The 24,887-nt window shown below is 41.1% G+C and overlaps 2 protein-coding genes across 6 annotated transcripts in view; one reads left to right on the plus strand and one right to left on the minus strand.

The window, feature by feature from the left end:
• LOC141772015 (zinc finger E-box-binding homeobox 2) overlaps window positions 1–21,120 on the plus strand; it is a 35,067-nt gene extending 13,947 nt beyond the window's left edge. The window contains exons 1-8 of one of the 2 annotated variants that reach the window (XM_074642646.1): window positions 3,895–4,496; window positions 8,901–9,194; window positions 14,644–14,853; window positions 15,406–15,599; window positions 15,731–15,842; window positions 16,054–17,576; window positions 17,766–17,949; window positions 18,840–21,120. In XM_074642646.1, the coding sequence (XP_074498747.1) occupies window positions 8,954–9,194; window positions 14,644–14,853; window positions 15,406–15,599; window positions 15,731–15,842; window positions 16,054–17,576; window positions 17,766–17,949; window positions 18,840–19,471 (3,096 nt within the window). In that variant the 5' untranslated portion in view covers window positions 3,895–4,496; window positions 8,901–8,953 and the 3' untranslated portion in view covers window positions 19,472–21,120. Of the gene's footprint in view, window positions 1–3,894; window positions 4,497–8,900; window positions 9,195–14,643; window positions 14,854–15,405; window positions 15,600–15,730; window positions 15,843–16,053; window positions 17,577–17,765; window positions 17,950–18,839 lie in introns of those variants that run through there. The other variant, XM_074642638.1, reaches the window with a different exon arrangement.
• Window positions 21,121–23,494: 2,374 nt separating this feature from the next.
• arhgap9 (Rho GTPase activating protein 9) overlaps window positions 23,495–24,887 on the minus strand; it is a 49,185-nt gene continuing 47,792 nt past the window's right edge. For all 4 annotated transcript variants that reach the window (XM_074642704.1, XM_074642693.1, XM_074642714.1 and 1 more), the window contains one exon: window positions 23,495–24,729. In XM_074642704.1, the coding sequence (XP_074498805.1) occupies window positions 24,543–24,729 (187 nt within the window). In that variant the 3' untranslated portion in view covers window positions 23,495–24,542. The remainder of the gene's footprint in view (window positions 24,730–24,887) is intronic.

Raw genomic sequence — 24,887 nt, forward strand, 5'->3', positions numbered from 1 at the left:
TTAGCTTAAGTAGTGGGAGGATTTTCTCAACACATAAAGGAGCACTTCATCCTTCACTTTATCAGAAATACTCAACATCAAAACATCTGGAGACACGTGAATGAATCTGTAATCTGAAAAGTAACTAAAGCTGTCAGATAAATGTAGTAAAAAGTACAATATTTACCTCTGAGATGAAGTGGAGTAGAAATATAAAGTAGTATAACAGAGAATTACTAAAGTGAAGTACATAAAATGTGTACTTAAGTACAGTACTTGAGTAAATGTACTTAGTTACATTCCACCACTGCTGACAACAGAACAGATAAGCATCAATAATCACCTCCTCTGTACCAACTGCAGAGAACACTGTGTTACTTCTGCAAACTGCCCACAAAGTAAAAAAAAAAGTGCCGCTAAAGTAGAAGTACATTATGGCCGGTGTCAAACAAGGTGATTTTTTTTTTATAAATGTCAGTCTGGTGGTCGACAGGACAGGTAAATATGGCGGCAAACGTGTAGGCAGCAGCATACAGGAAACCATCAGAGGAAGAAGAAGAGCAACCACAAGGACTCTCTTGCACACCTCTTCTCTCACACCTTGCCTCATTTGTGCAAAGAGAAAACTGATTGTTGCATTTTGCTTTGCATACAAATTGATCCTGTGCTCTTGTCGTAGACTAAACATTTGATAAATACATTCAAAAATGTGACCTTTATTCTTTTTCATTTTCCTCCTTCTCTTTTCTGTGTTTAAAACTGTCTAAAACAAACAGAAGGGAGACTGAGGTGCTCATCCATTTTTAACCCATAGTGGTTTGTTTTGTTGATCTGTGCCTCTCCTATAGCTGCTGTATGTAAAAAAAAGAAGAAAAAAAGCACACCCTATAGAAAGAGGCGACATTATCGATTGTGGAAGATAACAGTTACTCTAATGACAAACTGTCGGTATCTTTTAAGCTCTACCTGTGAGAAATGTAAAGCTATTCATTTTCATGTGGAGGCCGTTGCCAACTCTGTGAAAATCATTATAGGCTGCAAAAATATATCATGGATGTCTAGAGTTGACTCACCACAATCTAAGAATACATATAGCTGGTGGGAATCTATAAGAGGGGGTGAAAGTATACCCTGCAAGTGCGTTTCTCCGTCTTCTTCACACCGCCTCTCCATGTGTCTGTAGCTGCAGCTCAGCGTATACTGTATACCTCCATGTGAGTCACAGTTTCACCAGCACGTATATGTGCACCTCTGTGGTGTGTTTACTGGTCTAAACCAGTGGTTCACAACCTTTTTCCTATCTTGATATTTCATATTCAATGCGTAACAATAAGAGTACAATACATCTGATAAACTGTACAATTGGCCCAAATAGTGTTAACGCAATAAGATTTGGATGAATTTTGAGCAGATTGTTTCCTGTTAGTATTGCATTATTTTGAGGACCTTTTAATACAAATATCTGTCTGTAATATGTACATTTTTTTTTTTTTTAAACAATCATATATACTTAATAGGCTTCTTTTTTTGACAAATTAAAATTCTCCTTGACACTTGGTCATTGTTCTATTAGCTCATCGGTTGTTTTAGCTGCATACTTTTCTCATTTTTAAGTTTATATCTTAATCAAAGCTTTAAAAATAACACTTTCATTTAGTTTTTTTCACAGAAATGAATGCAATTCTGAGATATAGGCCAACTGTATATATATATTTTTTGAAAAGTTGTCTTAAGCCGAGTTTCCACCAAGAAGTAACCTGGTAATTTAAGTCCCGGGACTATTTTTCAAGGAAAATCAAGAAGGCCTCGCGACCCCCCCGTGAAGCTTTGGCGACCCTTTCCTGTCCGTGTTCACTTGAACTGCTCCTATTTATTTATTTTTGTCTCTGTCTGAAATGCATAAACACACACTGACAGACATCGCAGCACAGAAAACACTGTTTGAGTGTTTAACAATCATGTTTTTAATCATAAAACAATACACATGGTAAAAAAAACAAAAAAACATATGTTTGGCAAATGAAACCCTAAAAAAGGAGTGTTTTGCAAACTTTGTTAAGTGAATTCCCACGAGTAAAGATGTGCAGTATGCATGGGTAAAGTGCAAATATGAGTGGGAGGAGATTAGAACTATCAGATGTAAAATCAGAAAAACAACATTGTCGAGATTGAAGGTGTAAGATAAAGACAATGGCAGAGAAGTCTCTCAGTTTCATCACGAGGTAGATTAGCTTGCCCTGCAGCGTACGGACCGTACAGTGAGTTACAGCTTTATGCGTTTGGTGGTTTCGCTGTACATTACTTGCCGTTGGTTTAATCTGTAGGAGTCACACGAGAACAGATTTCCACTAAGCAGATGTGGTTCACTGTTTGGTGCAGTGATGTGACATGTAGATAGAGAAGAACAGATCAGTGATTCTCATCTCATTCAGGCCTTTTCAGGGCGGCCATGGCAGCTGTACACAACACCACAGTGCGTTACAGCCGGTGTCTCAGGGGCCGTGCTTTGATTCGCAGAGGCTCCTCTGAAATGAGAATGAGCTCGTGTGAATAACGAAACTGACACCAGCTCACAGTCACACTCAAAGCGCAACTGGTTGACAAATGAACTTTGTGAGCGTGGTATCATTGAACAGCTCGGTGGCTTTGAAGCTAATAAAATGCCAAAAGGGGATTCTGGTTTTGTGTCACAAGGGCCCTAATTGAACAGAGTCATTAAAAGCCACCACGAACAAAGGCTAAATAGTTTCAATACGGTGTTTGTTGTTGATTTAAAGATCACTGCGTAGCGTGCAGAATTGTGCTGCAGTTGTGCACACTCCTGTCTTTGCAGAGCTTTTGTTCAATATGAGGAAATTAGCTTGGTGTTAATTTCTGGAGCCGATTGTTCTCCGAGTGTGTCAAAGTGCAGATGTTGTTGCCACTGGGCTGCACATTCTGTGGTGGTGTCTAAATGCTCTGACAGGGTGGCGTCTGTCTCCTAATGAGCGGGACATCTGAAAGGCACAGAGCCGTGACTTTGCTGCTGTGGCATCGCATGGGGCTTTAACTTTTCTATCTCGGACTGCTTTTTCAGATAGTCATGGAGTATCGTGTATACACACACACACACACACACATACACACCCCACACAGAGTTATTGTCATGTATTTCTTTGCGGTGTTTGATCATCCTCTGCAGCAGCAGGCCGGTCTTGCTCCCCATTTGTGCCCACAATACGAGTCGTGTTTGTTTGTTTTTCTGTGTTTCTCTGTACCCTAGTGTGTGTGTGTGTGTGTGTGTGTGTGTGGGGGGAATTTCCCTCTGTAGCGTGTTTTTCACAGTTCGACATCAGTTGGAGGATTTGTGTCAGGGACAGTTTGACACTCTTGTTTTCTGTCTCTTTCTCTTCTCTAATTCCTCTCTCCTTTTATATCTCTCTTTCTCTGTCACTTTTTCCTTCTTCCTTCATTACTTTCTGTGTAATTTATTCACTGTGAAGTATTCTTCATGCACCGATCATCCACACACTGTGTATCTAATACACTGCACCACACATCGCATTTAAGCATCTCTTCCTCCACATCAATATGACCTTTACGATCCCCATTACGGTGTCACAGTTTCAGTCTCACTTATTCTCACCGGCAGCCATTTTTGCAGACTTGTTTTTTTTTTGTGGCTCGTTGCCAACCAGCTAAGAAACGACTGTAATCAATTTAACTAGAACTTGACTGCGCGACTGAAGCCTTTCATATCAATGTGTTTGTGGTTATTTTCACAATCATTAGACAAGAATGTTTGCACTTCCTCTTCTCTGGCCACAGAAATGCAATAAAAGAGCAGCAAAACATCACATTACCACCATTCCTATTGGTTAACATGTAATTTGGAGCCTTTAATCCTCAATTTGCTGTCAGCATTCGTGATATAACCTGTAAAACAGTTGGAAGAATTGAAATTAAGGATAAGGAAACATTTTTGTAAATTAATATAGAATGAATATTACTGATATCATACACTCTCATATGATCTTACAAGATGATTCGAAATTAAATCTTCTAGCTATTTAGCCAATAAAAGCTATTTTGTTTTTGTCTTTGTTGCACAATGTGTCCAGGGAGTGACAGTGTGTTCATTATGTATTTGGTGCATGTGCAATAACACAGTTAGATGAAACACAACTGGCACAACTGGTGTGCTTTTTTCCCTCTCAGTGTTGTCAGGGGCAGGTCACACCAGAGTAGGCCAAACTAAGTGCCAAAGTCAAAAGTAGTTGTCACCCCAGAGAGAGTGTGAGTTGCTGCTACGATTGAAGAGATCAGGTGGGAGGTGTTTGTTCTTTGGTTGCGGTCCTCCCCTGACTCATTGCACAAATGTCACACAGCAGGTATGAATAGGAGAGCTGCCACACTGAGAAATTTTTAAATGGCATGTTTGATTTCTGCGAACTATTTAAAGATGGGTCATCATCGTTGATACGAGCGCGCTCTGCAGAGGAACATGGATGTACCTCGTCTCTGAACTGCTCTCATAGGTACTGTAAAACGACAATACGCACATCTTCCTGCACTCGCTTTGTGTGTTTAGGGTGTGGGCGTCCGTGACCCTCGTGGTCATTTATTGAGTTCAAAATAGCAAGTGTTGGGGTTTCTTTTGACATCATGTGAAACCATGGCACTTTTAACAGCATGGAAGAAGCAATTATATCATGCATTAACTAAAACCAAATCATTTAGAAATAATATTCAAAACCTTTTTTTTTTAATATATTAAAAATATAATATATATAAGTATAAGTGTATATATAATATAAGTTTTTAATTATGCCTCAGAGTATTGAGTTGACTGTGTCCCTTCTTGTTTCTGACAGCTTTACCACCTACATGTTGTACTGTATTATGTCATATGAAGAGCTACGTTGTTTTCATTTATTTTGTGTAGCAGGATAACTCTAGATTGACATATCAGATTAAAAGGTGATTTGATGTAAAACTTTAAAATGCATGACACAAGAAAATGAAAAGTGACAACCTTGGAAAAAATGGAGAGCATATTTAAATTCCCTACTTGATTTTATTTTGTATATTTAAAGGTAATTTTAATGCATATGGTGTGTGGTTCTAATTTTGTGTTTATAACAAAAACTTTACTTTTATGACACATAGGGATACAACTAATGATTATTTTCATTATCAAATTATCTGTCGATTATTTTCTCGATTAATCGCTTAGTTGCTTGGTCTGTTTCCCAAAGCCCAAGATGATGTCCTCAAATGTCTTGTTTTGTCCACAACTCAAAGATATTCAGTTTACTCTCATAGAGGAGTAAAGAAACCAGACAATATTCACATTTAAGAAGCTGGATTCAGAGAATTTTTACTTTTTTTTCTTAAAACATTACTCAAACCAATTAATTGATTTAATATTTGACAACTAATTGATTAATCGTTGCAGCTCTATAACATAAACACATTTTGATACTACTATTTGTGCTCAGTTCGGGTGTTCCAAATGTAGTTCTGCCGGTTACAGTTAAACTGATGTTTGTTATTTATTGGGTTGTTTTTTTTATCTTATATGTGAGAAATGAAAATCTATTAAATAGCATTGGTGTTTAATAGCGATCTTTACTAGTAAGCATCACCAGGACGGTAACGATTACATTGCGTGGTAAATTGAGCCTGGCCTTGTTTGTTGCCTTTAAAACCAGAAGAAACAAACAAGGTAATTTCTAGGTAATTATTCCGTGCTTACCATTTAGCCACATAATTACTAAGTCAATACCAGATCACATGTGTGCGTCGTAAAATAAACGGCAGCTTAGCGTGTTGCTGTACAGTAGATGCCCTCTGGGACATAAACAGTAAGACTCTCTGTTTTATTGTAAGCCAGCACAAAAGAAATGTTCATTTTTTTTTTATCTTATGTGACTATTTTCGTTGTGGTTTGCGTTTTAGTGTGGTCTTTCTTTCCGTGTCACGCACATATGTGATTGTGAATGTATTCAGGCGTCTCCGTCTGGCTTTGGAAAACTGCCAAAAACATGTAAATAATAAAAGGACTACTGTAGATCATCATTTTTTTAAGGCTTCAGATCAGATTCAAGATGGATCACGAACCCCCAGATAACAAGAAATGTGTTTTCTCAGGATAAAACTCACAAGCTGAAAACAGTAGACTTGTCTCTGGCAGGCGGGCCGTCAATCATTCAGTCAGTGTCAGGCAGGGGAAACGACAGCCAGATTAAAATAGTGCTGCAATGTTTGATCTGAACACACTGTTGTTGTCAAACCATCAGAAAGAGTCCCCAGAAGACCGAGCGATCGACATTGTCAAGCATGATGCAGCACAGTTCGTTTAGCGCTCTCTGGGTATGAGTCACGTTCTTCCCACGCACACTACGGTGCATGCACAATAGCACCGTGCTGCGCTGTGTGTTATTTTGTGTTCACAGTATCTTCCAACAAATTACACATTCGGAAAACTTTTGCACATTGCATGGTACTCCTTTGTACCTTGACATACAATCTCTATTTGCAGGCAATCCCAAACCTCCAGCGCTGTTCAAAGATTTAGCTGTCCTGCTCCAAAAAGACCAATTTGAAGGACGCAATTGCTATCCAAATAAATAAATCAACAGGCCCGATAATGAAAGCCATCCCGGCGCGGTGCCGCTTTAATGACAGCACATATAGGCTCAGTGTCACTCACTGTCACGGGAGAGAAAATTAGAGCCAATTTGACGCTAATCCGGACCAGATTGTTCTCTTTTTGGGCCCAGCGGTACGTCCTACCATCCCGGGAAAACTCCTGCAGGGTTGATAGCTCGACCTCAACTACATCATATAACTTCATAGCTGCCTGCTGTAGGGAAGCACATTTGATGACCAATTTCACCCCCCATAAGAGCGAGTCATTCCTCCCCATGTTAGCAGAGAGGCAGCAAGGAGCTTGGATGACTGGCCTCGGGTGAATCAGTGTTTTGCATGAGCTCACTTTTTACCGAGGTGTAATGAAGCTGGGGAAGGACACACAGCTAGATGATGCATATAGATAAACATGTAGGTGTTGCATTTTGAGATTAGCTAATATACTCATCAGAAGAGTGTGTGTAATGTTTTTTAGGTTTGTGTGTTTGGTGGGCCGCCCCCTTTACAGCACTGGCCTTTGCTCTTTCGGTAACAGAGTGAGTGTGTTTGTTATCTGTGTGTGTCTTCTAGATGTAAAGTTGACGACATAAATTTGCTGAAATGTCTCCGCTGGTGTAGAACAGCCTCTGGCTTTTGTCACTGCGAGCCGTGGGCCGTATCTGAATGTGACGAAAGACAAATACCCATCAATTATTGTGTCCAACGGCTCACAAACAAAAATGAAAATCTTTCAAGAGTGACTGAGTGTTGTTTTGACAGTTTAATGAATAAACTTGGTGACATTTAATGAGCCGTGAAACCTTATTTTCACTCTGATCTGATGAAACGAGGCCAAAGAGGGGAACGTTTTTAAAACTAATAAGGAGAATGACGACGTTGTATTGTGAGATACTCATCAGAAACCTTATTTTCACAGCAACACAAAAGGAAGAATTGGCCCTCTGTGTGTTGGCACAGTCCATGTCCTCCTCCCCCCTCGAAACTCGACAATGGTTTGGCTTTCTCCAATGACATATTTCAAAGGCACTGGCAAAGATTCTATGTGTGCTCTTAAATGGCCATTACTTGGTCGTGATTAGATATTGCCAATCAGTGAGAGAGGAAAACAGAGAGTCCTCAAAAAAAGCCTTGGAAATAAGAGCCTACAGCTGAAATCCCAGGCATGTGTTTGTGATTGTCATTTATTGTCTTTGCCATGGGAAAAAGTAATGCGCCTTTCCAGTTGTGCTGCAGCCTGGGCACCGAGGGTACACTTTTAAATTACAACATGTTATTTATCTGTTCTTCTTGCTGCTGCGCTATATCCCTGCCGCATCGCAAGTCACATACCATGTGCAAAACATTTAGACGTAAAACCTTTTTTTCTACAGTCGCACAAATTGTGTTCTCTAAAACGAGCAGTAAATGTTGTAATCACAATGATAAATGCTAATATTAAAATACACTGTATTTTATAGGATTTAAGTTTCAAGTCATGACCTTAATTCAATACATATATTTTTATTTAATTGATTATTTAAATTTATTTTCAGTTTTAATGAAAGCCACACTTCACTCTCAGTACCCTCAGAGTAAAACCATCCCTTTCGACATCACGCTGAAATTGATCAGAAATGACTATTAACACGTTATATTTCTTTGTCTGAAGTTTTATATTGCGGTCGTAGTTCAGTGGAATATTTCAAATATCATAACTTCTATTTGGGACCCTCCTTTTATACAGCTCTGGATCTCCTTTGCACAAATGTGTACGTTGCATGCTGCTTGTATTGATCATAATCCGCATGTCAAACCACACAAAGCCATATAAAATGTCTCATGATAAGAAACACATTGAACAACTTCACATGAGAACGATTTCATTCCTCTTGCTTACAGAGAAACAACACTGGAAAAAAACAAATAATAATACTGATGACTTAAAACAATACGTTAGATGTAGTCGAGAACTTACTCAACATTTTAAAATTTCTGGTGTGTTTTTGCCCTGTTTGGTTTCAGTTGCTGACACATTTTTTTAATTTATGTAGCTTGTTGGTTTTGATCATAATCTACGGCTGAAAGGATAAGAAACTCATGTCTACTGCCTTTTGAGTCATGCTGAAAAATGATGAATATATATTTGGACACAACTAAATAATGACTCTCATGTGGATTTTCTGAATATATTTGAAAATACAATAAGGTATTCCCTAATGTGCATATACTGTCTGTTAGCTGCATATCATTTAAACAGGACTTGTCAGTCTGAGTATCTTTAGTCTTTTCTGTTTCTCTCTTTCTCGCAGTGGATGCTGAGCAGGTGAGTTCACTGGGATCTGAGGGCGAGGATGAGGTGGGCATGTGGAGCCTGGAGCCCCAGGACTGCCAGGAGAGCCTGGACAAGACAAGCCTGACACCCAGCGAGGGGACGGAGGAGCCCGGCAGCCCTGCTCGCTCCACGAGGCCACACAGCCTCAGCCTCAGCCCAGCCAGCAGGAACTACTGGCCGCAGGTGGAGCAGGAGGCCGAGGCCGCAGAGGACGCCGCCACCTCATCCACCGCTGACAGGGAGGGAGACCAGGAACCTATGAGGATGTACTGTAAGTTCTTAACTAAAGTATTCAAACATTTGCTATTTTAAGTTAAGCCTTTGTTTTCTGAAGGATTTCTGAAGAATGAAGGTCTGGCCAAGAAAGTGTGTAGAGTGTAAAATGTGATACGTATACAGTAGGCCTACTCAGAGGTGGAAGCTACTGGCCTACTAGAATATTGTACTCAAGTAAAAGTACTTTAAAAAAAAAAAGTAAATACAAATTTACTTCAATATTAGAAGGTATTCGCTTCAGCAAGCTGACATGTTCTTCTGTCTGTCTGTCTGTCTCCATTTCAACCGTTTCAGTGCCCGGAACAGTGCTCTACACACAACAAACAGCAATATCCGTCTGAGAATAACTAATAATAATGAATGTTGAATATGAATAATGTTGTGGGATTATTCCTTATTTCATGGACTATTTTAGGATTTATACATTATTATTATCATATACTTACTTATATATAGACAAAAAAAACAAAAACAAATAAAACAAAGCATTCGAATACTGATTTTGAGGTTGAATACCACGGCAAGGGTCGAAGCTTTGAAGCATGTGGGTCAGCCCTACTTAAAAATGAGGTACTCTGCAGTCTGTGCATATAACTGGTTATCAATTATATAAATATACAACTGCCTTCAGTGTAGCCTCACAATAATTAACCAGGAAAGAGATAAAACTCAATCAATTAAAAAAAAAAGAAATATAAATAAAACAAGCTATTGACACCATGGCGCCTGAAACTTCTTTTAGAATCAACACATCACCAAAGCAGACAACATGGACATGTAAACAACATAAACTACACAGCCGCTGCAGCCACTAACACACATATTACAGCAAAGGAGAGGAGGAGGTTGTTTTTTTCTGTAGTGTAGACCGTTACCTTGTCATTATGTTGCTTTGGTCCAAGTTTACTTCCTGTCAGCTTCCGCATTAGCAAACATTGCAACAGGAAATACAAAGAGGCCCATTTAGCTTCATGTTGTCAAGTTTGAAAAGGTCTTTGGTTTTTACACAGGTAGTCTAGAAGGGAACCATCAAACTCTCGCGAGATTTGTAAGTGGGATCGGATAGGTCGCATGGCAGCGACTCTCGCGAGAGTTTTTTCAAGTTTTTGCAGATCTGAGACCAGATTTCGCAATTTGCAGGTTCCCTTCTAGACGCGACCTTTTACGCGCCGCGCAGCGTGCCATGAATGTGCGCACACGCACCATCGTTGCTAGGCACAAAGACGTGGTTGTTGACGTTTACATCAGGATTAGAGTTCAGCAGTGTGTTGGTGTACTCACCTGTGAAAGTCACCGCGAAGCCTTCCACAGTCTGCTCCAGGTTCAAGCATCACAGTCCACTCATCCTCTCCTGGTCCTATTGAGCTCCTCAAATTCAAAACGCGTTGAGCTTCAGGGATTAATAGTAAAACTGAAGGTAGGACAGGTAGAACTTCCTCAGTGAAGGCAGAAGTCACTGCTGGAGGATCCTCATGTGCATGTTAGCCAGGCACAGTGTGCTCCAGCACAGGTGACGGACATTGTGGGTGCGTCACTCTGCGTGCTAGCCACGTGGTGCATTAGATCAGTCATTAAAGGGACTGTTTGTAAGAAACAGAAATACTTGTTAACAGCTACACCTGTGGCGGTAATGTCAACGAAATTCAGTCTCCCGTTACATAGACATGAACGAGCATCGCTCAAAACAGTGAGGCGAAACTCGTCAGCTAAAACCACAATATCACTCTATATTTCACCTGCTTGGCAGTAATGTTAGCTGACCAGACAAAGGTTTCTCCATGAATCAATGCTGATCCTAGTGTTGGCTTTTCCTGCCTCAGCCTCCGGGGCTGAAGCAGGAAGAGAAACGTTATCGTCTCCTGACCGCAGCCGGAGTGAACAGTGGAGACACCGGTACCCAGTCGGAGACAATAACGTTTCTCGCTGCGGAGCTCCGTCACTTCACAAGACACGGGAAACCTCTGTTGGTCTGGAGGAGCTGCAGCATTTATTTCTGCACAAATGTCCACTGTACGTACATTCACTAGATATTCTCAGAGCTACGAAGTCTTCTGCAGTGTGTAGTGAGCGCGCATGCACGTGAGGTGGAGCGAGAACGCGTGCGGTGTGTGAGTGAAGGCAAGCAGGCAGAGGAGCGGTCTGAACATCGTAGCCACACGCGAGCACGCATGGGACCCGGTAGATTTATACGTGTAAAAGGTTACAAACAGTCCCTTTAATTAAGACAGATGCAGCATTGTTTTTTTTAACTATTTGGTACAATAATACTAATTATAAACACATCCCATATGTGATCCGTAATTTGATTGAGATTGATTTGAACTCGGCCGAGAACGCAAACATTCAAGACGCATCATTTCCGGGGTGTCACCACCACCCTGGATGTGGAGCTGCATGGCGTCCTCCTGCGGCCACACACACACCTGCAGCTTCTTCTCTGCTGCAGCTGCTTATTGATCTCCTTTCTTCTGTCCCATTCTCATAGTTTATCAGTATATTCTTATTTATATGGCTATTCTTTTCTATCTTACCTATGGATCTACATCCTTCAGAAAAGTTCAGCAAGTTACTGTTTCTAGTGCTTCTAAAAGACATGAAAACAAGCACATCTGGCTGCAGATGTTTTGAATGCTGTTGAATATTTTTTTTATACCTTATGATTATATAGTTTGCTCTTTGTGTTCGTTTTAAATAGTTTGTTTTTATGTCTGCAACCGTGTAACTGTGCTGCTGCCTATCTTGGCCAAGACACTCTTGAAAAAGAGAATTTTTTGTTGTTCACAATACATCTATAAAGGAACTGGTATTTTACATATTTGGAACAATGTCATGCTAGACCCATATATGCTAGCCCCCCATTCCTTGTTGTAGTGATGAAGATAATGTGGTACACATGGAAGATTAAATAAAATAATTCATAACAAAATACATTTTTACCACATTCAGAACCACAGACAGAGTAGTCATTATGGGACTTACACTGAGTGAGAATGTAGTGTGTGTTTATGTTACTGACCTATTCTGACTGGCGTTAAGCTTTGTGTGGTAGGTAGAGCTTTCCTCTTTTACAGATATTCCACCGGCCTTAAGGTAAAAAAATAAATAAACAATAATAGTAATAGTAAATAAATCGTAAGGAGAAATATATGTACATGCATTTTTAATAATAATGTAGTCATATTATTTCTGTATATTAATCTTGTCTCTAGGTGGAGGCTTCAGATAAGCCCTGTGTTGTTTTTTTTAATCTTCCTGCACTGAATATTGTTTATTTATTTTTATTTTTTTTTGTAGTCTTAATTTGTGAAAAATAAATTAAACATAAACTCAATGACTTAAATAAAGGTTAAATAAATAAAAAAATAATCAGGACTTTTGTTTTTAGTAAAGTGAAATTACTATTTAAAATACTCAAAAAAAAGTAGCCTACAAGCAACAAAAAGGACTTTGTTACAGTAACTGAGAGTAAATGTAGTGTAATTTGTTACTTCCACCCGTGTGTATACTGTATGATACAGCAGTGTATGTGTAAACAAGTTAACAGTGTTTTTCTGACGCAACACAGCGCCAGTGTGCTGACGCCTCTGCTCAGGGCCTCTAGATACACCTTCATATCAGCTCCTTGTGAAACCAGGCCTTCCCTACAAGCTCTTCCTCTTTTTCACTCTCCTCTTTGAAACGGCAGCCTTCTGAAAGCATGACAAAAGAAGTCATCCCACACAATGTCACAATATTTCCAGGCATCAAAGAGGTGACGTTACGGTACTGAAATCAGCGCTGCATTGCGCGAGGCTTTCCCTTTTATTTAGTGGAGATCAAAGACTCACGCGGCTCGCCTACTAACAAACACTTAGCTCCCTCGCCTCGTGTGATTTGGCCTTGCCTGATGAAGGCCAAGCTGAGTTTTTACAACACTCCACCGCACAGGCTCTTCCCTTCACCACATAAAAAAACAGCTCAAAATATGCCAACATCTGCAAACATTTGAAAAATCTTCCCCAAAGTCGCTGTGAGCTGACTGGGCTTGATTCATGATAGGAGGCGCCCTCTCTTCTTCTTCTTCTTCTTCTGTCTCCCTCTGCCCTTCTGTCACTGCACTTCTTCAAATCTATAGCTTCATATCTGGCCAACCGGTTCCCTGAATATATTGTTTTATCTGTCAGTCTTCAGTAAACAATTTAGCTCCATTAGATTCAGTTGCACAGTGTCACTTTAAAACCCCACTCGCACTACACACATATGAACATGACAATCACACAGAGCCAGAGAGCAAACGCTTTATTGATTTAACACATATAAGACATGAAAATGTAACAGCAGCAACCACACCAACAAGAATGCAGAACAGCTGTAAAAATTATCAATTCAAAATGAGAGGAGTGCCATATATTAATCTGCATAATAACAGGATATTATTAGAGATGCACCGATAACCAGATCGGATATCAGGCCAATAGTGACTCAAATAGCTGCATCGGATATCGGTGACAGTGGGGCCAATCTATTCAATTAAATTCTATGTTTTTATACTACATACAGTACATTATGTACTGTAATTTTAATTCCTGTTTTAAGTTTTGACCAATTTGTTCCTGCATTAAAATCACTTGAATAGTGATTTCTGTTAATTTTGAAGATTTTTTTGCCAAGTTGCTGGTGGATGATTTATTATTCTAATAATATAGAACAATTCAATACATTTATATCTATGTATTTATTAGTCACATTTTGTTTTACAAAGTTATGAAAGCAATGTTTATGTCAAGCCTGTTCTTGCTTTTACACATACAAGAATGATCTCAGTCACTTCCACACAGTGAGGCATACGTCTTATTAATTAAACACTGGTATCAGATCGGTACACGGTATCGGCCGATACCCAAAGCCCAGGTATCAGTATCGGTATCGGCACTGAAAAAGTCAGATCGGTGCATCCCTAGATATTATTCTTGGTCTTTTGTGCAGTGTGTGACACTTTTCTGCCTGTTTTTGTTGTCTGTGTTGTATTTATTCTCAGCCTTTATGCTACCTTGTCTGCCGGTATTTTTATTTTATTATTTATAAACTTATTTATTTATTTTACTTCTGTGAGACTTGAATTAAATAAATAAAAAAAATAATCTAATATTAATTTTTTCCTGCAAATGTCAACAAAAAGACAGTGTGTGAATTATGTATCAAATTGTACAAAATGCCAGACACTGCTCAAGAGTTTCATGTTAACTAAGGTTAACCTCTGGTTAAATATAAACATATTTCTCTGTTTGAGGTTTCTTCCAGTTAAAAGGTTTTTTTTTCCTTTGCCGCCGTCGCCCAAATGCTTGTAGTACAGTCTAGACCTGCTTTATATGAAAAGTGTCTTTATTGGTGCCATATAAATAAAATTGACTTCATTTCTCATTATGGATATTACAGCTTCACTGTATCTTTTTCTCTGTTCCCAGGTAAGAGATCAGACTCCCAGAATTCCTTGGAGGACCTGGCCCACTATGAATTTCTGGCCCAGTTGAGGAAGGCCTCTACCTCATCCAGTCTCTTGGACCATCTGAGCCACAATGGCACGGCAGCGGTGTACCACCCGGGCGGCAGGCACGATGAGCTGCCGCCCGCCATCTGGTCACCGGGAGCTCAGCACCGCTCACCTGAGGGAGCAGGTAGGCTGATCAGGGAGCAGCTGCAATGATGCTATATAGAAAATCGACAAAGCCAGGCGGTGTGTTGTTAGAATGATGAACCGCATATCTGATTGTATAATGTTATTCTGAGGAAATGGAAAGGAAACACATCAGCTTATCAGCCGCTAACGGTTCAACAAAGGTCCTTTCCCAGGGTTTGAGAGGAGATGAACAACTAATTTACACGTCCATGTTCAAGCAGTTGATGCATATAACAGTGTGATATTGTCCCACAATATTAATATTTAGGTTGTGGTTCAACATTTTATATCAAGTATACTAAGATTACATAAAAGGCTATTGAGTTAAATATTATAATATAAGCATATAAAATAACTTAACTCAATCAAATAAAAAATATTAGGTTCAAACAATATCCCATATAAAATATAACTCAACACAAATAGCTACAATTACGAAATGGGATATAGGCTCCGCCCCCAACATACCTTGAACAGGATAAAATGGATGAATAGACGGATGAATTTAATAAACACATATTAAAATGTCACCCCTCTCTCTGGACTCTAGATGCAGGGAGGAGCCAGCAGGCCTGTCCGTTCTGCCAAATGATGTACCAGCGTGGAGCCTCTCTGAGGGACCACATCAAGTACTGTCAGGAGAGGGAGGGGGGCCACATGGTCTGTCCGCTCTGTGGATACACTGCCACCCTTAGGGCACAGATGGAGCAGCACCTGGCTCTTCATAACCAAATGCAGGACAAGGTGAGATACACACAGACAGCGGGAGAAACTTTTATAACTAAAGTTATAAATTTGTGTTGATGAAATCATACTTCTTCACACCCCTAAATGTGTTGTTATATAAAACTAATGACAGTGTCCTGTCATCGCAGAGTGTCATGAGTTTGGATCAAGGCGTTGAGACCAGGAAGTTCAAATGTCTGCAGTGTGGGAAAGCATTCAAGTACAAACACCACCTCAAAGAGCATCTCCGCATCCACAGCGGTGAGACAAAATAACATGAAAACAGTTGTGCTCACCCATCAATTTGCTATTGTTTCCACTGTCTCACTAACCCTTACTTATGGTGCCAGTTATATGGTATGAAATTATACCTAATTTGATGTGTTGACAGGAAAGTTGAGATAATTCCGACAGGACAAGTTGGGTATTTTCAACCTACTCTAATAGATCCCATCTGCGTGTCATCCTTTAGGTGAGAAACCCTACGAGTGCTCCAACTGCAAGAAGCGTTTCTCTCACTCTGGCTCCTACAGCTCCCACTTAAGCAGCAAAAAGTGCCTGAGTGGTGGAGGAAACGGAGGAGGAAACGCGGGAGGAAGTAGCAGCGGCGCATTTAATGGACACAGCCAAAGCTCCTACCACCACTTGTTTCCAACGTCTCCCTCTGCAGGCGCGGGAAGAAACAGTACTGACAAGGGCTCTCCGTTGGCTTCACATTCCCAAGATCACAGCGGGCCTCTGTGTCGAGCACCAGAGGATCCTCACCAGCTTTCACTGCAGGACCCAAACCTCAACCCCACGGGCTTCCCCAGAGCGTCGGACCTGGCTCGGCTTTGGGACCCCTCGGCAGAGCTCTCGTTGAGGGCCAACATACTAAAAGGGACTACCCTGCTGCCTTATCTGCACTCTGGGACCAAGTTTGAACAGATGCTGCAGGAGATGCTTCACAGGGAGGTGAAGAAAGATGAGGAGACGGACAGAGGAGGAGGAGGAGGAGGTGCAACGGAGGAAAGGAAGGTGATTTACAACGGGGGAGGGCCTGACAGGAAGGTGTCGTCCGACAGAAGAAGAGAGGCAGTGAGGTCAGGTGAAGGGGAGAGAGGTGTGCTCGGGGTGACGTGTCGATGGTGCTCCCAGCTTTTTCCCAACGTGGCGGTGCTCCTGCAGCATGAGCGCTACCTCTGTAAGATGAACCGAGAGGTGGTGGAGGTGCCCGAGGGGCTTCGCAGCAAAGACCACCCCTCACCGCCTTTATTCTTCCCCAGATCTGCTCTCCAACTGGAGAACAGCAAACCAAGTGAAGTAACCAACGGAAACAAATCGCCGTTACAGAAGCCCAGCTGGCACTCTTTACCGCAGCAGCTTCTGGTGGCGATGCACTCCCCCCCACAGCCCCTCCACGACGCCCTGTCCTCACGAGCCTTCTGGTCCAGCCAGGAAAAGGGAAGCCCAAGCCAACCGATGAACCACTCCCCAGAGCTGTCATCCCCTCGAGTCAGGAGGAGGGTTCCCTCTTCAGGATTCGGTTCTCCGGTCTGCCTGGATCTCACCAGCTGTCCTCCCGAACTGACTTCCCCTCAGAACCACACCAGCAGCCCCTGGTCTGCACAGAACGAGCCTCTGGACCTCTCCCTGCCAAAGCAGCTCTCAGACCGGGAGGGGAGGAACAAAACTGTAAACGGCAATTCAGCCAAAGGAGAGAGGAGAGAGCAGCAACTTAGGAGACCCAGTCCAACTTCACATCTCGCCCTTCACCACCACCATCACCCGGTCTACGGCGGGGCCGGAGCTCCTCTGTTTCCAGGTTCCTTATATAATGGATTTCCTATCTTCAACCAGTCTGGTTTAGGGCTTTCAGGACATGATGGCATCGCAGCGATTCCATTCAGCCAGTCACCTAATAGCCCGGGGTTTCTCTCTCCTATGGCTTTCATGATGGAGGCGGACGCAGAGGCGACGCTGAAAAAGATCCACCAGGAGAGACAAGCTCTCATGGTGAGTAAGGCCACCTTGTTTTAAAAGAATTATGTGTATTTTCTGGAGAACGACCTCAAAATTAATGCAGAAGCAGCAACAACAATACATTCAAATATCTGATTATGTTGTCAAGCATCACTGCAAGAATGTGTCGAATTAGAATAATCTAAATATATGGTGATACACATTTTCATGTTTTCTCCGCAGGGTGAGGTGTTAAGCCGTGGAGCTCTGGACTACCTCTCTCTCATGGATGACGGACTGGAGGGAGAAGGAGGACCAGGAAGGAAAAGACTGAAGAAGACAGACGAGGGGCTTTACGCGTGTGACATTTGTGAAAAAACCTTTCAGAAGAGCAGCTCTCTGCTCCGACACAAATATGAGCACACAGGTCGGTTGCTTTTCCTATAGTTTATAGATTACTACAACATTTGTTAAACATGTTCAAAGGGGCTCTATGTAAGAATCAGAAATTGCTTGTTAACAGTGACACTTGTGGCTATTAAGTCAATGACAGTCAAAACAGACATCGGTCAGAACAGTGAGGTGACACACACGAGACTGAACGTGATTGACAGGCATCATGTTGATTAATGTTAGCAGCATTATACCCAAAACCAAACGAAGGTCCCTCCATGAATCGAAGGCCCTGCCGATCATAGTTTTCCCCCGAAGTCAGTCACATTCCTGTTTTGCAAGACGGGCTTCACAAGTTATAACTTTGTTTTTTTTGTGCTTCCGTGAAGTTTGTGTTTGAGTCTGAGTCGTGGTGGGGGCTGGCCATTTGTTGGCGTTACCAGACTCCATTTCTAACCAAATATTAGCTATGGTTGCAGCCTGTTAGCCATGTAGCGGAGCTGAAGAGAGTAAAGGCACTCGCGAGCGCGAATGAGGTCACATCCATTGGATTTTCCCAGAAAAAGCAGTCTACAGTCTGATGGAGGAAAGCCAGAAAGTCGCGGACGGCCTAATTTTTTAGGTTAAGTTACAAACTGTTCCCACATTGGCAATAAATAATGATTAAAAAGTTTATACGTTTAAAAACTTACATACAGTCCCTTTAAAGGAATAGTTTGGGAAACGCGCTTATTTGGTTCCTCACTGAGAGATGCTGGTAGATGGATTTTATTCCCTTTGAATTGATCCAGGCTGGCTGTTTCTCCTTGTTTCCATTCTTTACGCTAAGCTAAATGTTTATGATAATGTCTTTTCTATTTAAAAATAAACTGGTACATCTTTTTATAGAATATTATTAAACACTTTTTCACTTGTTCATTACAGGTAAGCGTCCTCATGAGTGCAAGATCTGCAACAAGGCCTTCAAGCACAAGCACCATCTGATCGAGCACAGCCGGCTGCACTCCGGAGAGAAACCCTACCAATGTGACAAGTGTGGCAAGCGTTTCTCTCACTCCGGCTCGTACTCCCAGCACATGAACCACCGCTACGCCTACTGCAGCAAAGACCAGGATCCGGACCAAGACCAAGAGGAGATGCCTCTCACCCCGGGGGCGGGCGGCAGCCTCGGGGGCCGCCTCGCCGATGAGACCCCTCTGTCCATCGAGGATACCCAAACCGCGCACTCCTTCCTCAGCGATTCCAGTCTGGATGGAGCTGCAGAGGCCCTCAAGGAAGAGGAGGAGGAGGAAGACGTGGGAGTTAGTGATGGTCGTGTGGAAGAGGCACATGTGGGTTTGTCTGGTGTGGTGGAGGAGCTGGGAGGTAGCCCCATCCGAGGATCACCTACAGGGGAGAACGGAGTGCAAAATGAGAGAAATGGTTACGACGTGGGAAACCATATTGATGATGCAGAAAGACAATTCTGGGACAGAGACACTGAGGACCAGAATGGAGACTTGGACAAATGTGAACTGAACCTGGATATAACAGATTTACCCAGAATAAAAACTTAAACTGACTTTAACAAGCCAATACAATGCATATACTATATATATAATAAGACTTTTGATACTTTTTCTCTCATATATATATATAAAACAGCTCCACTGATTTTTTTTATACTAATTTTTACATGAAGAAATGCACAGAACTGCCAAAGCATAGACGGCCTTAAAGCGGACGAAGCCATACAAACAAAATATATGTGACAAAACAAATTATAGTATTTTATCATGCAAAATAGACTTGATATAGCTTCGGGGCCTTTTGTTTGTTTGTTTTAATTGTTTTTTTGTTTGCCAGAACAGCTGAAACACATTTGGGTTGACTCATTGGATTTCATGTCACACATCCAGATGTGACAATATCACTTTTTTTATACGCTTGCTGCTGCTGACTGTTGCACAACCCATAAAGAAGAGGCCTTTGTATTTTTATATCCAGGATCCAGTTTACTTTGTTTGAAACATTTTTACTGTTCACATGTAGGTGCACACGACCAGTGAGTGGGTTGAGAAACCAAGAAGGAAAGAATGGAAAGACATGTCTGTTACTTTAGCATGCCGTCAAAGTTAGAGCTTCAATATCAATCAGAATCGCTGGATGCTCAGTTATTTATTCTTCCTCATAAGTGAAAGTAACATTCGATATCCTGTGGTATTATCTCATACAAATCCTTACCTCTATTTTAAGACATGAGCAATATCTTTGTCAAATGTTTTACATGGCAATACACACATGCAGCTATTACTTTGTCCCAAAGCCATTCATTCATGCTGTGAAATCACAAGGTACAACCAGCTCATCTTTTCAGGTTAACTATGGTGCTCAGTGGCTTCGACTTATTCCATTTAGTAGTTTAGAGTGAGCAGTAAAAAGAGGAAGTACCGGAAGGTGTTTATTTATTTTTTTTAAACAAAAAAAGCAGTGTCATTTCTGCATCTCTGTATGTTACAGAGGGTAAAAGATTAAGTCAGTTTTCCTTTGAGGGAGCAATTCAAACCTGCACTGTCTCACGGTTTGTGTAATAATCACACACAGCTGCTTTATTTAATTTGATGCTAAAATATCCTCCTATTTCTCGTAATAATTTAAAAGTGCTACAGCCTGTTTTCTCACCCCTAGAAAAAAACAATAATGTGTCACACATTTGGGCTCGTCTTGTTGAGGTGTGGCGAGAGGGTCAAGACTCAGGACACATACATTTAACTTCCTCTTTCTGACTGCGGTGTAGTCAATGTGAAAAGTACCTCAGATGTACTGTGAGTAATCCGACAAAGCCTTGGTACGACGAGATAAGACGGTGGTGCATGAGGTGTGACTAAGCTCGTAGCACTCATGCATACCGTGCGCCAAAGACACTTCTTGGTCATAATGTGTGTGTGTGTGTGTGTGTGTGTGTTTATCACCAAAGCTATGCATATGTGACACGCCAACTGCCACCCTATTCGTGCGTACTTCCTTACCTGTTATTTCTGGGTCAAGAAGTGTTTTATCTTCACTCAGCGTCTGCACACTTTCTTTTTTTTTTTTTAAATGTACCAAGCAGTGTTATTTTTTGTTTTTTATCTTTTACTGGCACCCATGCAACTTTTGTATTCACTTTTTATATATGTTTTATAATAATAATAATAATAAAATTGTACATACTTTGTAACAAGAATGTTGTATTTCATTGTTTTTCTATTTAAAATCTATCCCCAATCAGCCTTTTCTTGTCTTTTAATTGAAAACCTTTTAATGAGATTGTAAATATAAAACTTAAGTGTAATCATTTCAAGCCAATTTTCACTCAGTGGCTATTAAAAAGGTTCAATTATTAAGTTATTTCAAAAGATTAAGATTTCAATTAAATGATCACTCTTAAACTACCAAAAATTAAGTTTTTTTTTTTTATTTCAGTGTAAACACAGACAGTTCGGATGCTTGGCTGTGGCGACTCAGATTCCCATCTCAGTAAACAGTTTCATGATCTGCAGACTGATTTGTTTCACTAACTTTTTTTGTGGCTTTTTTTTTGTTTCTTTGCATGATGATTCATCAGAGGTGGCTGCTCGGTGCCTGTGAACCTGTGGATGTGGCCGGGGCAATGACGGGGCTCTGCTGCTATTCGATACCCTGAACTTTAGGTTAACGCTTGGTTGAGTAAACAATCGGCTAACCGTAACACTAACAAACAAGAAGGGGTGACGTGGGTCAGATACTTTTGGGTACCATGCATCAGCAGCATTTACTCAACTGTGGCACCAACAATTGGTGATGTTATGACATTTTTCTGATCTCAAACATGTGTAAGGTGACATTTAATTGAGAATTCCCTTGACTCATATACCACAGTCAGACGGCAGCATCAGCATCACTTGCAACATTGCTGCAAGGCCCATCCATGAGCAGCATGTTGTCAAGTTGAGTGCTGAGCATTTCAAAGTTTCGATTCCCCCTTACCAACAAGTGCAACAGAGCGAGCAGGCCTGACTGTAAAGAATTAACACAGCTACAGATTTCACTGGTGGGCAGAGACACTGTTCTTCTGCACAAGTGTGTCCTCTCTTCTCAGATGAATTGTAAAAGCCATGACGTGCAGTAACAAAAGGCCCGTTGTTTGCCATGTGCCATCACGGTTGTATCTCCTCCTGCAAGAATAAACCATGCAGATTCACTAACATAGAGCTGCCCAAGCAAATTACCATAAAGCACACTTTCTAAAGTGGTTCGGTCTATGAAATGTTAATCAGTTACTTGGATGAAAAACACGTTACAGATGAAAACATTTCACAACCGTCTCATTCTCTTCACGTCCACATTTTTTAATAAATACCTACACGTACTCAAACATGTTTTAGTGTTGCAGCAAACAAAATAACTATCTACAGATGCAAAACGGTCGGGCTGTTTCATTTCATCGGTCCATGTATCAAAAATCTGTTGTAAGCTAATTTCTCCAAAGGTTTGCAGCAGTTTTGCTGTTTTGTCTACGTCCAAAGTAATGCCTGCACATTTGACTAAAATACATCATGCGGAAGCACAATTAATATTTTGCATTGTTTTAAAGACTGTCGTTATAAATCATATGTAATTAATAAGTCAAAGAAGAAAGAAAGAAAAAAAGAAAGAAACCGAAGAGAGAGAAAAGTAATTGAGTTTGACTTTCGCTGCCAACACAACGCTGATTGGGAGGGAGGGGTGTTTGATTGTGTCCCTGACGGACTGATTCTATTTCAGGGAGTGATTAGCACATCACACCAAGTGAAATAAAACACATCACAAAGCTCGAGGCTACAGCAGTTTAATGCCACTACTGGGTTTTTATTGAAAGAAAAATCCCTTCAATTTTAGAATTTGGAGAGGGAACAAAAGATAGGGTAAAAAAATACTTTATAATTTAATGTTTCGAGGGTGCTATATTTTCTTTGCATATTATAATAACACACACTTGACTGTCAAAAAAACAGAAAGTGCAGCCCTGACTGAGGGATACATGTATAAACTGTGATGACTGTGTGCGTACATGCATTTAGATCAAATAAACAAATGTGGTTGTCTATTTAAGTAGAAAATATTTCTGTGCCAATCAAATGAGGACGACCTTGGACACGCTGATCAAAAGTTCAGATGACTCCCCATCAATCAGCTACACATCGTCCTCACACACTCACATGACTTGAAATAATACGGACATAAAAATGAATAAATACATCTAATAAAACTTTGCTAAATCGCTGAGCTCTTCTCCCCCCCCCCTCCTCTTGTCCCTCTGTTCTGCTCTTTTTTGTCTTCTGCCAAACCCACAGTCAATATAAAATTACCAAAGCCACAGAGTGAGAGAGTGAGAGGGTTTTTGGGGAAAATCCACATTTTTTAAACATATGCATTTCCAGTTCCTCTTTTGTTCTGTTATTAAAAGCAGCATTTGCACCAATCACAGGGGATGCCTCCGCCCGCTGAGGCCCACATACCTCCACACACTTCTACTATCTCTCACGCAAACCCCATCGCTCGCTACAAACAACCTGACCAAACATCACAATGACTTTCAATCACTTTTACTTTTTTTATTGCAGGAGAGTTAACAATCAGGTCCAAGCAATATTTTAACGACACACTGTTTGTTTTGAAGCAAATGTATCAGTTTGAGTTTGGCAAATTTATAATGTTTAGTTTACACACTGTATGCAAAGTGCTACTAGTTGACAAAGACATTATTTCACATATTTACAATTTAATATTTTTTTAACTTAAATCGGAGTTAGTTTGAATTAATAAAAATAGAAGACAGATCCAATCGTTTGTACATTAAGGGAAGCTTCGAAGGTCCACACTCACTACAAAGTACTATTTGGTACAAAGGAACATTTGCTGCCTTGTTGGCACGTTTATCCCCTCGCTGAAATCATGCTTTGAAGAGTTCCACCTCTTAAGTTTGAAATGAACATAAAAACTCTTCTTCTAAACACTGTATAAGTTCAGCAGGGATGTGGTCACCTTTACACGCCCGGCTTGCTTCCTGCTTGTTTGCATATTTGACAGTATATCTTCTGCTTTCCACTGCAGGTGGGATCTGTCCAGCCGTGCTGCGAGAGGTGCTGGTGCATTTCACAGTGAGATGGTTCCGCTGAGTTTCAGTGCTACGTTAAGACACATCCTTCCTCACATTCCTTCCTTGATAAATTAATACTCAGCTAGCTGGAGATTTATCACTTTCATGGCTTTTATTTATTCTGATCGAGTCTGAAACATCAAGGAAAAGTGACAAAGAGGCGTCTGCTCCGAAACACCGGGGCTGCTCTCCACATCTGCACTCAAAGACACAAGTATTGCAGCTAAAATTGGTTTGTTTTACTATTATTGTTTTAACATGGCTTTATATGGAGGCCAGATGTCATGATTAGCAGCTTTCTGTCCTGGTTCTTTTTTACCCCGTAATTATCTTTTTGATGTGAAACCCATTTTACACCACATGAGTCAACAGGCAAAGAGGACACAAACGCTGCACTACTTGTGCTTTCGTCTGATCTGGAGGAGCTTTCTGACCCCCCCGAACACCCACCCACCCACCCAACCCAACCCCTCCTCTGTCCGAGAAGATCAAGAGGGGCCTCTTGTTCCAAAGATGTGGTCAAACTCGCTGAGGATGAGTTCCACCGCCTGGTTCTGGTAAACCATATTCACCGCCATGTTGCCGTTGTCCCGCTCTGGACGCATCAGGGTCGGCCCGAACACGATGCCGATGTTCTGGGTGGTCATTCGGTTGGTGCCTGAACACTCCAACACTCTGAAGAGAGAGATCAGAAACAGAGGAAGAGATTGGTTTAACATCTAAAATATCAATAACAACAAAGAATTTCTGGTCATATGTGAGCAGGATGGTTCTGGGGATGGCACTGCAGTGTCAGTCAGGCCACCACTTTGGGCCCAGATTGAAATATCTCA

The sequence above is a fragment of the Sebastes fasciatus genome, chromosome 1 (assembly GCF_043250625.1).
Source record: "Sebastes fasciatus isolate fSebFas1 chromosome 1, fSebFas1.pri, whole genome shotgun sequence".
NCBI classification, from domain to species: domain Eukaryota; kingdom Metazoa; phylum Chordata; class Actinopteri; order Perciformes; family Sebastidae; genus Sebastes; species Sebastes fasciatus.